The sequence below is a fragment of the Elephantulus edwardii genome, unplaced genomic scaffold (assembly GCF_000299155.1).
Source record: "Elephantulus edwardii isolate Elephantulus edwardi_28Jun2011 unplaced genomic scaffold, EleEdw1.0 scaffold00182, whole genome shotgun sequence".
NCBI lineage: Eukaryota > Metazoa > Chordata > Mammalia > Macroscelidea > Macroscelididae > Elephantulus > Elephantulus edwardii.
The window spans coordinates 1676208-1690143 of NW_006399932.1; the positions used below are offsets into that span (position 1 = coordinate 1676208).

Consider the following 13936-nt stretch of genomic DNA (forward strand, 5'->3'; position numbering starts at 1 on the left):
TTCAAATCTTCTAACTTCTCCATGGGAGAATGATGGACCATGTCACTGTCTCTGAAAACCTTGGAACGGTACAGTATGAGTCACTTCTCACACAATGGTGCAAAACAACAATAACAGTTCTTAAACTAGAGTGAAATACCCTGACTCCTTTGATTTTTAGGTGCCTATTTGGGCTTGTCAACTGCATCAGATGAACCATGATCCACATTTATAGTCACCAGTGTGGACCAGCTCTTCTCCAAGGGCCCTAATTCACTTTGGTTCAGCAGTTAGGAGCAAGAGACAGAAGTTTAAGTTTGCTTTCAGGGGACAACAGGAGGGTTAGGTTCTCTCTGTAGTGATCCTGATGGCCATCAGAGGCATATCTCCTCCAGGCTGGATGCATCAAATCACCTACTGTAGATTTCTTTATTTTTCAGATTGATTGGATCCTGTGCTGAAGATGTTTCCAGAGCAACAGAAAGAGGTACGTTACCAGAAAGAAAAAAATAAGTAATCCCTGAGGGCACTATGATACAAAAACAGCAGCTGTCTTTAACCTCGGTAGGTTAGTTCTTCCATCACTGCTCATAAATCTGTGGTGGAAAGTTATTTCAGGGGAGCCCTAGAGTGGGCTGCTGGAAGAACGAAATGTCCACCCTGCAACACATATCCCCCCTTCCTCATCATTGGTGCATTCTCTGCCTTCATTTTTAGTTCCAGTGGCTGAGCTGTGGAATACTCTATAGCTCTCTCCCACTCACTGCTTATAAGCAATGCCTTTTCTCATGACTCAGAGTTCTCCCAGGCCTGCCTCCCACTCTTGCCCTTCCCGGTGTGTTTTCTCTCTTTTCTGCTCTGGTGCCTCATACCTGAATCTCCTGCTGTTGGGTAACACCTCAAGGGAACTGTTGGCCAGCAGGCTCAGCTTTGATCTGCTTATTGCCTTTTGAATCTCTTGGCATGGCTTCACACAAAGCAGACAAGTCTGTGTCTTTCTGGCAGCAGCCTTGACCTCAAAGGCTGCCAACTTCAGTTTCCTGAGTTTGTTTTACACCAGAAGATGATATGACAAACATGGCACCAAACCTTTTTTTGAAAATCTCTTTGTCAGGAAGTTTCCATTTCTCCTACTGTGACAACTATAGTACCAGAAACATGGTCCTTTGGTGAAGCCAAGGAACAGCCATGGCACATGGACCTTCTCATGGAGAACCTGTGAGAGAATCATGGAGAACACAGAACATAAACATACATACACACAAAGTCACATAGTTTTGGGTGCATACATGCCCAGAGTTAAAACACTAAACAAGATTTTTCATAGCATTATTCCTACAACTCCATTGCTAGCCCTCATATATTTTCTTTCATTATTACCCCTTGTCAGTAGTCCAGCTGCTGCCACTGTTTAATTCTAGGTGGTCCCAATTTTTAAGACTGAGTTCATGGTTTTAACTTTATTAGACTACAGCATCGTATTATGCACCATAAATGTACATGTAAATGCAACTATGACTCAGATCAAAGTAAAGATGTTTTGGTGTCTTATCAGGAGCCCTGTGTGTCCCTTTCCAGCCTGTCCTTTTGCCTCCACCCCAAAAGGTAACCCTGCACAGTTTATAGACCAACCACACTCCATGTCTCTGTGTTAAACAACACTGGGCAGATGTTTGCTCCAGGAAATACTGGCAGTGGCCTGAGACCACAGGCTGGCTATACCAAGAAAATGGGCTCTGCCCACGACCAGCACTGTTCCAAAAGCATGTTGTAAAGGTTTTACCCTTGGGAGAGAAACTACTAATGAAAGCAGTGAAGACTTTTTCCAATTAGAAGGTGATTTTTTTTTGTTATTATAACCTCAATTCAATTAATAAAAAATGAGGAAGATTCTCTAACTCTCTAAACAAAATCTTTAATTGACTCTAAAAATATCCTTTATTTTAAATAATTGTTGTTGTCTACCACTGAGTCTGAAATGACCCATAGCTGACCCTCAAGCGGTTTTTCAGAGATAGTAAATTGAATAGGAGGAAGTGGCCCAACTGACTTCCATGGAACAGCCTGCTGGATTTGAACTATGCGCCTTTGGGATTGCAACGCTGCTTCTTGCCACTAGGCCATCAGAGCTCCCTGTGAATAATTACATAACATAAGTTGAAGGAATTTCAAACTGGAAATTCTCCAACTGGAAACGAAAAAAGCCACTTCAAGTTGAAAAGAGGTGTAATGTTCAGGTATAATGTTTAATCTCACTGAGCAAGAATTAACCACAGCAAGGCTGGGTTCTGGATGTGTAGTTCCGGTTAGCGGCACTGAGTTGACTCCTTGGCTCATGGCAAGCCCATCCCTAGTGGGATAGGGCTTTTGTGATCCTTTGGGTTTTAGATGACTGAACTTTAGAAGTAGATTTCCAGGCCTTTCTTTCTAGGCTGTCTTAGTTTGAAACCTGTTCAGTATTAGAAACATAAATGCTGAGATGGATGGTGGTTCTGCATGAGGTATACTGACAGGGAATTGAAATTAAGTCCTTCACATAAAACAAAACAAAACAAAACAAAACGAAACAAAATCCACTTCTGTTGAGGCAGTTGGTCCCTCCATGGGGTTTCTGAGGCTGTAAATCTTTATAGGACGAGACTGCCCATCTTTGTCTGGTGGAGCAGCAGGTTAATTTGAAGTGCTAACTTTTCAATTAGCAGTTCAATACATGATGTGTTCTAGTGGCGTAGGGACAAGGAGCTGGACTGCCAACCCAAAGGCACATGGTTCGAACCTACTAGCTTCCCAGCAGGAGAAAGATGGGCAGTCCTCTCCCATGTGCTTCTGAAACCCCACTGGAAGGTCAGCTATCAGGAGGTTCCAACTCCATGGGATATAACAACAATAGTAACATGCCACCATGGAATTCTACCCCTGAATTATCACTGCCCACATATTCTGGAGACCCTGTAATATTTTCATCATAAATCAATGCATTTTGTACATGTAGCTAGCATGACCTTCTAGATTTTTACCCTGACTCAATCTCTCCTGCTCAGTGCACCCACACTGCTCTGTTCTGAGCTGCCTTTGGCGCCTTGTGTGTTTTCTGTGCTTTTCCACTTACTGGGCCCTCACAGATGTGCTTTCCTCTGCCTGGAATAATCCCTCTTTCCCACTCATAACACCACCTTAACTGACTAACAACGCCTCACTCCTCAGGCTTCAGTTTGGAAGTCAAGAGAGACTTTCCGAATGCCTCCGTTATAGAAGACATTTTTATCTTCCTGCCTACCCCAGCAACACCCTACCATCGATGCCAGTTTGGAGTGGAGGAGGTTTTGGTTGAGCCCTTTAAATATCCTAGTGGTTGGCTGGTAGTTTAGTGGAAAATAGTTCACTTGATCATTTATGTCAAGTCCAAATGCCATGTCCCTGATTGTTCTGCTATCTGGAATAGTTGTCTTGTGTGTGTGTCTGTGTGTCTGTGTGTGTGTGCGAGAGCGAGAGTGAGAGAGCGAGTGCACTTTACACTTGGTGTGCCTACAGTAGACATTGTGAATTAACAAGGAGTGTGACACCTAATTTGAGATCTATTACCATCCTGGTTCAAGATTCAAAAGGCTGAGGGGTGTGGTCCCACCTAAGTGATGGTGCCAGTCTAGAAGTTTGGTAATTCAGCCTTTCCCCCCTCTTCATTTAAAGATGTTGGAGGTGGAGGATCAAATGCCATCTTTCTTGTTAAAATATCTTTATTACTGTAATAAATCTGGAGAGAGGAGAAAAGGAACTGAGAGCTCCCATGTTAGTTAGACATTTTCCATTTGCACATTGGTTTGAATTCCCAGGAGAGTCATATCCTAGCTGATGAATTTTCTCCATAAAAAGGCCTGGCAGTGGGCCACTGTAAAATGAAAATGAATTCAGATTCATTCATGCATGCAACTTTAATTTACAATTAAAATATTATGGTTACATATTTTAATAAGAATAATTAGATGTACCCAACTGAATCAACTCTTCTGTTTAATGAGACAGAGCCCAGATTCCAAATGAAAAGGCAGATGGCTGTGACAGGAAACATGTTTCTGAGAGTGTCTTTTGTGGAGTCAACATTATTGTTCCTTCTATATTCTACCATCCAGGAGGGGCACTTTCTTTCTATTGCATTAAGAACCCTTGCTCCAGTCAAGTTGAACTTACCTTCTGGGAGGTGAAGCAGCATTTCTCCTGCGGACAACCTATTGTGTGGGGTTGCATATTCTCGCCCAGGCACCCATGCTACTGCTGTGTTCCTAACAAAGGCCACAGGTTTTTCTTCTACCCAGAGCTCATTGAGAGAGATAGAATGGTTCAACCCACATCAGGAAAGTCTTTGGATGACATAAATGCCTGGTATCCAACTACCAACCTGAGGAACTCTGGTGGCATAGTGTATTACGTGGTGCAGTGAAAGGTCAGTGGATCAGATCCACCAGCTGCTCTGTGGGAGAAAGATGGACAGTCTCCTCCTTTAAAGATGTGCCGCTTCAGAAACCCAGTGAAGGGTCACTTTGAATTGAAATAGTCTCACGGGGCAGTGCATTTTAGATTTCGTACCAACCTGAAGGCTGGCAGTTTGGACCTATCCAGTGGCTCTGTTGGAGGAAGTCTCCTCTAGAGATTTTAACAAAGCAAAACCAAAGGAGCATTCTATTCTACCACGTGGGACTGCCATGGATTGGAATCAGCTCGAAGGAAATGGATTTGGTTTTTTTTTATCTACCTGTGATATGTGACTTCTTAGTGGTTTAGAATCCCGTGTGTGTGTGTGTAGTGGGGTTTAGCTCTGCTAGTTTTGATTGTTGCTTTTGTTGTTACGTGCTGTTGAGTTGCCTGCAACTCATAGTGACCCCATGTACAACAGCTCTGAAGTCCTCCCTGTCCTGAGCCAGACTCACTGACTCCTGCAAGCTTACCCCCATTGCCCTAGTTACTATATCAGTCCATCTCATCCAGGGTCTTCCTCTCCTGCACTGTCCCTCCACCCTTCTGAGCATGATGCCCTTCAACAAGGAACAGATCCTTCCTGGCCACATGCCCAAAGTATGTGAGACAGAGCTTCAAAATCCTAGCTTCCAAGAAGAAATTTGATTTCACCCTCTCCAAGACAGATCTATTTGTTTTCTTGGCAGTCCATGGTATGTTTAAGACTCTTCTCCAGCACCACAACTCAAAGGCATTGGTTCTTTTTCTGTCATCTTTAGTCATTGTCCAGCTCTCTGATGCATAGCAAATAATTGTGAAGACCATGTCCTGGATTAGACACACATTAGTCTCTAGACTGACATCGTTGCTTCTCAGTACTCTGGAAAGGTCTCTGACAACAGATTTACTTAAGCAGTTTGCCTTTTGATTTTCTGACTCCTGGTGCCAAGAATGTTGATTGTGGCACATCTGTAACTGTTAATAACCTCAGTCTCTTCTACATCCTTCATGGTGCTGCCCATTGGCCCAGGAGTAAGAATCTTTTGTCTTCTTGATGTTGACTGAATTCTACTCTACTACAAGACATTTATACCTTTAGGTTAAAGGTCTAACACACTCCATTTCCCCAGCCTTCCACGTGTACCTACTTTATCCTTAGTGTAAACTGACTCCTGGGAAACTATTAGTATTTTAGTGAGAATAAGTCAGTCAGCTTCTTGGCATGGGGTCTGTGAGTGGAGCAGGTCCAGGTGCTCTCCTAAGAGTCCCAGACAGCACAAGGCAAGGACCCCACCCCTGAAGGAGAGAAAGGCCCCTACAGGGAGTGAAGAGAGGGATATACTCCCATTCTGGGTGTGTTGCCTCTAAATTTCACTTTTCTGTGTTCAACATAACAGTTAAGTTGACTGAGGGAATTAACAGTCCATGCTTCCTCCAGGAAATAATGATTTTCATGTTAGGAAACAAATTAGACTAGGCTGGGACCCAGTGGATATTGTTAAAGAATATTCCCACCTGGTGCGGGTTGCTGGGAATTCTGAGGGAGACGACAGAAAGCTCTCCGATGCCTAAATCTGCCTTGTTCTCTCTCACACCTTCTTTTTCTTCCTTTCTCTTTCCTTCCCTCTCTTGCTGTTCTCTTTCACTTTTTCTGGTTTAATGTTTGCTTACAAAAAAGTTTATATACATATGAAGTAGCTTATCAGTATCTGTTGCATCTGTAACTCACAGAGACCTTGTGTATATCAAGGAGAAACTGAATTCCTAGGATTCACATTTTTTGAGTAGCTGGACAAACCTTTCTTCAAAGGCGCCTCTGAGATCAAATCTCCATTTTTTTTTAAGTTACTAGTTCAGCACAGAGAGAAATCAGTTGCCCTAGTGGAGAGGAAGTGATCCTACCAAGCCAAAAGTGGGTGACTCTAACCTGCGACCCTCAGGTCCGTTTTTTATTGTTTTTGCTCAAACATTCTTCTAGGTGGTATAGCCCTGGTGTGTCCTCTTGCCTTACAGAGGTAACTTGTGGTTGCTGTGAAACTGAACACTGTGACGCTGATCTGTCAAATGTGTTAGTGATTACGCATGGCGGACAGTGTTTGGTGGCGCTCCCCGGTTGAAACAAGCTTGGAAGCAGGAATGGCATCCACTTCTATAATAGCTTGCCTCTGGAAACCCTATGAACCTGGAGAAAGGATGAAAGTCACACAAGTGTTGAGTACTTTCGTTCATAGGGTCACTATGAGTTGCCTACGACTCGACGGCACTTAATAACAACAATAGTTCAGCACATGAGCTATTTATGCCACCAGTAGCTATAAGTTTGCTTCAGCAATTACTAATTCCTGGCCAACCCAGTCCCTTCCATCACTTCCTCTTGCTACTACACACTAGGTCATTTTGAAACAAATTCCAGACCTTACATAATTTCACCTGTAAATATTTCAGTATGCAACTCTAAAAACGACCTTTTAAACAAACCAACCATATTATCACCTCTTAAATAATTAACATTTATTTTTTCCTATCATCAATATTCAGTTGCTGCTGAAGTTCCCCTGATTATTTTGAGAAAAAGAATGTATTTATACAGTTGGTTCGTTGAGTCATGAGCCAGATAAGCACCACGCATTGTATTTTGTGGACATGTTGGTTAAAGTATTTTAGCCTCTTCCTCTCTTCTGCAGTCTGTTTGTTGAAGAAACTGCATCCTTTGTCCTGTTGAGTTTTCCATGGTCAGCTTCTGGCTGACTGTATCCATATGGTGGAGTGCAACGCAGTTTGGCATTTATTTCTTGTTGGAAAGAATCAGTATATTTTTACTATAGTTTTTCTAATAGGTCTTGGAATGTAGACAGATAATTATTGATTTTGGACACTAAATGTATAAAGGAATTTGCAACATCATGAATTGTTGTAGTATGTAAAAGACAGATATCTTATCCACATTTGTTGATCCTGAAGTAAGAAAAGCTTTCTCACAGTCGTATTTCAAAACAAACCAGCAGAGGATAGCATTTAAGCACACTCCAAGCTGTGAAAAGGCAGCTTGAAATCCCTTGTAGTATGTCTTTTTTTTCCTTTCTTTCTTTCTTTTTTTTTTTTGTAAGAGGAAGTTCTTTTATTTGCAGTTTAAAGAGCTAGCAGAGACCCACACATAATGTCCCTCTCCAGTCCAGCATCCTCCTTGTGAGGACATCCAGCTGAATGCCTGGCATCTTCTGGAACGAAAGTTCAATTCTCTATCAAAGACTTCCATAAAGTTAGTAGGGAGAGGACAGTGGAACAGGAACTATGCAGGGCTGCCAGCTCCCCTATGTAAGTGCGATACTGTAGTACTATGTCTTTTAGATTATTTGTCATAACCATTGGTAGAAAATAAAGGGACAGTTATTTGATCCATGCTTGTGCTTTTCAAGTTGTTACTCATTCCTTGCACCTTTCAAGTTGTTATTAATAGAGATGATAATAAATGAAAAAGGCTATATTGAAGTTTTGATATTGATTGTTATAGGACGGAGCTCTTGGACAGCTGTTGTTGTCATTGTTAGGTGCTGTCGAGTCATAGACGACTCATAGCCACCTGAAATGAAAGACCTGAGCACTGTTCATAGGGTTTCCGGAGGCAAGCCATTTCAGAAGTGGATGCCACTTCTGCTTCCAAGCTTGTTTTAATCAAGAAGCTCCAGCAAGCACTGTCCACCATGGGTAACCATTATCACATTTGACATATCAGTGTCACAGTGTTTAGCATCACAGCAACCACGAGTTACCTCTGTACAGCAATGCACAGACCAGTGCTATACCACCTAGAAGAATGTTTGAAAACAACAACAAACCAACAATTTGAACTAGGTCTGAGGGCCGCAGAATAAACTCACCCACCTTGGGCTTGGTAGCAAAACTTTCTCTCCACTAGGCCAACGTAGCTCTCTCTCTGTTGTCGTTATTGTTCTTAGGTGCTGTTGAGTCATAGACGACTCATAGCGACACTATGAACGAAAGACTTGAGCACAGTATCTTGGACAGTACCTTTTTTAAATTTTTTTTTATTAATTTAGTTTGTTTATTTTTCATTTCAATGAACATCTACAGAGATTTTGGTGTTGCACCCTTCTCCCCGCACAAACCCCTCCCCCCCCTTTGCTCCTCTCCTTGAAAAGCAAAAGAAAAACTCCCTCATTATTACACAATCCCCCCGCACCTCCCCAAACCCTACCCCCACCCCCAAATATAATCCACTCTGCAACCCTCATTGCATACTCCTACGATAAAAATAATACCCTAAAATATAATACTTTTAGACTATTCTCTCCCCCATAGACTTCAATGCCGTAAACATATTTCATCCAGTTTTTCTCAGTCTTACCCCCACCCCAATGCCAGCCTCATTCTATAGCAGTGGCACCATATAGCATTTGTCCCTTTGTGACTGAGATACCTCACTCAGCATAATGTCCTCCAGGGTCACCCATTTTGAATAATATTGCATGAGTTCCTTGTTTTTCAATGCAGCATAGTATTCCATTGTGCGAATGTATCACAGCTTCTCTACCGATTCATTTGTTGATGGGCATTTAGGTTGTTTCCAACTCCTTGCTATTGTAAACAAAGCCGCGATAAACATGGGTATACATATATCTACTTGGATGTCATTTATGGTCTCTTTAGGGTATATTCCCAGTAGTGGAATTGCTGGGTCAAATGGTATCTATCTTTATTTGCAACATTTTGAGAAAGCGCCACAATACTTTCCACAGTGGTTGCACCATTTTACACTCCCACCAACAGTGAATAAGGGTTCCAATCTCTCCACAACCTCGCCAGCATTTGTTGCTTGCTGTTCTGTTAAATTTTGCTAGTCTTACTGGCGTGAGATGATATCTCATAGTTGTCTTGATTTGCATCTCTCTCAGGGCTAGGGATTTTGAACATTTCTTCATGTGCTTGTTGGCCATCTGAATGTCTTCCTTGGACAGTACCTTTTTAAATAAGATGTTGGTAAGATTCTGCAGTTGTTAGCTCTATAGAACAGTGCCTACCACATAGGGTGCTCAGTACATTACAACGAAATGACTGTTGTTTTTGTTGTTGTTAGGTGCCATCTAGGACTCGTAGTGGCCCCATGATCAGATCAGAACCCTGCCCTATCCTGTATGCTCATTATTTCTGCCTCATTTGAGCCCAGAGCTACAAGTCCCTGTGACAATTCATCTCATTGAGGGTCTTCTTCTCTTTTTCTGACTCTCCACTTTTCCAAGTCTTTTACCAAGGGCAGACCTCTCCTAACAAGATGCCTAAAGTATGTGAGGCAAAATTTTGCCCTCCTTGTGTCTAAGGAGCCCCCGGGTTGCACTTTCTCCCAGACCTATGGATTTATTTATTCTTTTGGTAGTTTGTTCAGTACTCTTTACCAGAACCACTCAGAGGCACCGATTCTTCTATCAGGAGTTTCCAGTTTAAATGCATCAATATGTAAAGCAAATCTTTGAAGTGAAAAAATGTCTTGAGAAAGTGAGGGGGAATATAAAGGAAATAATTTTGTTTTTGTGATAGAAAATATAATCCTTATCCAATTTCTCATCAAAATATTGAGATGTTCTCCCTTACCAGCTTTTAATAGGAAGCTCTGATGGCCTAGAGAGTAAGAGGGACATGGCACTGCCAACCAGAATGGAAGTTCGAATCCTCTGCTGCACTGTGGGAGAGAGACAGACAAACTCCTCCTGTGTGAGTGAGTTACTTTTAGCTGTGTACCATCAAGTCGGAACCAACTCATAGCTGACCCTCCAGAGGGTTTTCAGAAGAAGTAAATTGCACAGGAGGAGATTCCTCATCTTTCTCCCACGAAGCTGCTGGTGAAGTCAAACCGAGTGCCTTTGGGTTGGCAGGGCACTTCTTTACCACTAGGCCACCAGACAGCCTCTGAGAACCAATTAGAGACTCAGCTATGAGTTGGTTCCAACTCAGCGGTACCTAACAACAACAGCAACAACAAAATATTGTTACTTTTGTCTCAATTCTGCTCCTTATAATCTGAGCAAATATTCTACAGTTAGCACCTTTACTGAGCTACAAAGTATACCAAGGCTAGGATTTTGTAGAGATTGTATTACTCTGGAAATAAAGGAAGCATTCCTGAAGAAAAACTTTTACTTCCATAAAGGAGAGAAAGTGTTTTTGTTCTCTTGAAACTCATTTGGTTTTGAATGACTGGCTGGGAAAAAAAAGAAGTTTCTCTCTTTAAAAACCAAACCAAGACAGCATAACTCTTTATTAAAAATAATTTAAAAAACCCAGGAATTTGAGAAGAAATGTATGGGGAGGTGCTGTGTACCCATGACAGTGTCTTTCTCAGTATTAGCATCTTGGCATAGTTACGCTATAAAATCACTCTCTCACTGCTCTAGAAGAGTAACCAATTCATAGCTGACCCTACAGTGGATTTTCAGAGGCTATACTGAACCGCTGGTAGATTTGAACCTCCAGAGAGGTGCCACATGTAGGTTAGAAGTGAATTACACTACCTACCAGAGCTCTTTCCTCTAATATCAATACCAGGAAATTGATGTAGACACCTTCAGTATTCTGTATACATTCTCTCTCTCTCTCTCTCTCTGTATGCAGTTTTATCATATGTGTAGCTTCTTGTGGCTCTCATCACAAACAGCATTCAGAGCTGCCTCATCAAGGCTTCCTCCTGCTACTCCATAATCACACTTAACTCCCTCCCCATCTTTAACCCCTGGCAACCACTGACCTGCCCTCCATGGAATCCTACAGTTCATGCCTATCCTTTTGAGATTGTTTCCACTCAGTATAATTCCCTTGAGGTTCACCCAAGTTATTGCAAGAGTGCAGTTGTTGACTCTGATACTAATTCTGCTTTACTCTTAAAAAAAGATGCCATCCTATTGTACAGAACGACTGGACCATTTTACGTTCTCATCAACAGTGAACAAGTGATTCAGATTCTAGTGATTATTATTATTATTTTATTATTATTAATCCTTTGTGATCAGTGTGTAATGCTATCTCCATGTGGTTTTCATTGGTGTTTCTGTAACGTTCATGAAGGAGCATTGATAACCGGTGTGAACCCACCAGCCATTGTGCAGGAGGAATGTGGTAGTTACTTCGATAAGGATTTACTGCCTTGGAAACCCTTTGGGGCAATTCACCTTTGTCCTACAGGGACTTTATAAGTTGAAATTTATTTAATGGCAGTAGGTTTTAGATTTTTAAGTTGGTAATGATGTTGAACATCTTTCTTTGTGTTTATTTGCCATCTGTATAGATTTTGTCTGTGTGTTTGAAATGTCTTTTTATGTCTTGTGCCCATTTTCAAATTGAATTTTTAAAAATGTTTAATTTTGAGAGTTCTTGACATATTCCAAGAAGCCCTAGTAGTGCAATGATTAAGCACTTGACAGCTACCAAAAAGTTCAGTAACTTGAACCCAACAGAGAAAGATGTTTGCAGTCTGCTTCCATAAAGATTTAGAACCTAGAAAACCTTATGAGTCTGTTTTACCCTGTTCTGTAGGATTGCTGTAGGTTGGAATCATCTTGGGGATTTTTATTTTAGATACACACACTCTTTGTAAGATGTGTGATTTGTGCTTATTCCAGCCTGTAATTTGTCTTTCATCTTTATTACGTCTTTTGCAGTGCAGAAGTCTTTAAATTTTCTTTCACTTGAAAAAAAAAGTTACCTTTTTTGCTTTCATGAAAGTTCCATGTCATATTGGTTTTTCATTCACACAGTTTAGTTTTATGACTTACTTATAATTGATTACTGTAATTAAATGAAATATCTAATCCCTCTCTTCATCTCACAGTATGTTGCTAGTAGAGGCTATTGCTTGGAGAAGGACATCAAGCTTGGAAAGGTGGAGGGAATGAGAAAGAGAGGAAGACCCTCAACCAGGTGGATTGACACAGGGACTGCAGCGATGGGCTCTAGTGAATGAGAGATGATGCGGATGGCACAGGAGAAGACAGGCTTCAGATCTGTTGTTCATAGCATGAATATGAGACCTACTCGCCTCGATGGCATCTAACAACAACAACAACAATACATCAACTTCTTATTGTATATTGTCTTTCCCTTTATCCAAGTTATCTATTTATTAATTTTTATTCCCCTCTCTTTACTTCTTCATCCCTGTTAATCACCCAAGATTAAGTCCACCTTTTCTTTGCTTTTTATGATAGTAGTTATACACTATGATACCTTTTTGTTACTGACTTAAGCCACTTAGCATAATTCTCTGTAGGTTTATCTGTGCTGTACAGTGGTAGTTTAAATATTGATTATGTCCAGTGTACCATGTTTTCCTTTGATGGTTTGTGCTTTTGATGTAAAAAATTATTCTAGATTTCCTGGACTGATTTCTTCCTAGACTCTGTGATTTCCTTTATTCTCTTTCCCTTCCAACAAGCAGAGACCTGTAGTAGTATTTTAGATGACAAGGTTTTAGAACCCCAAATGCTGCTCCTTAAACTAGACTGTAGAACAATGAACTTAAAGAACCCTGTTATTTCTGTTAAATATGTTATCTCATGAGACTGTAGTCCTAAGACCTCCAGCACAGTTACCCAATTCCATGAGTTGTTTGGATATGTCTAGGGAGCCTTCATAAGGACGCCCCTTCTTCTTTTGTAATATGTGTGCGCATTGCTGTCAAGTTGGAGCCGACTTATAGCTGACCCTCCAGTGAATGTTCAGGGCCTGTAAATCACTCCAGAGGAGATAACCCATCTTTCTCCAGTGAGGAAGCTGATGGATTTGAACACACTATCTTTGGGTTATCAGTGTAGCTCTTTACCCACTAGGCCACCTAAGCATGTGCACACACAAACCTGTATTACATATTCCTATTATACATGTAGAAGAAGCCTTGGTGGTTAAGTGCACCATGTGTTGGAAAGTGCACTGTATGTATGGAAAGGTTGGTGGTTCGAATCTATCACCTGATCCACAAGAAAAAGATGGCACAGTCTCCTCTCATAAAGATTTACAGTCTCAGAAACCTGAGGGAAGGTTGCCCTGAGATGGAGTTGAGTTGATGGCGTGGTTTGGGTTTTTTGTTATAGACACACCAGTACCTGCGCATGGTGTACTCACATATACCTTCCTATAGGCATGCTGCCCACACTTCTACCTCATGACCACATGCTAGGTTTGATTGTTATTACTACTGTAGCATTTACCAAAGTTGTCACTTTTTCTTGTGTATTTCTTAGTGTTTTTATTTATTTTGGTCAAGATAGGTGGCCTTCACATTTATTTGATACTGCCTTTCCTTTCATAAAACAACAATAACAACATAAGAATCAGCAATATTGAAAGAGAGTCACCCTTGCTCCCTCCTATCCTTAGTAACCATTGAGGAATGTTTTTATCTATTCTTCCACTCATTAACTTTTTGTTACATGGGAACTATACCTTTTGTTGTTGTTCTTGTTGTTGTTGTTATGTGCCCTCGAGTCGTTTGCGACTCATAGCG

General features: G+C 41.3%; 1 protein-coding gene across 1 annotated transcript in view; it reads left to right on the top strand.

Annotated features, from left to right (window-relative positions):
- The first annotated feature begins 416 nt into the window (after window positions 1–416).
- Window positions 417–13936, top strand: part of SNX10 (sorting nexin 10) — a 34320-nt gene continuing 20800 nt past the window's right edge. The window contains exon 1 of the mRNA XM_006896105.1: window positions 417–466. Within this exon, the coding sequence (XP_006896167.1) occupies window positions 443–466 (24 nt within the window). The 5' untranslated portion in view covers window positions 417–442. The remainder of the gene's footprint in view (window positions 467–13936) is intronic.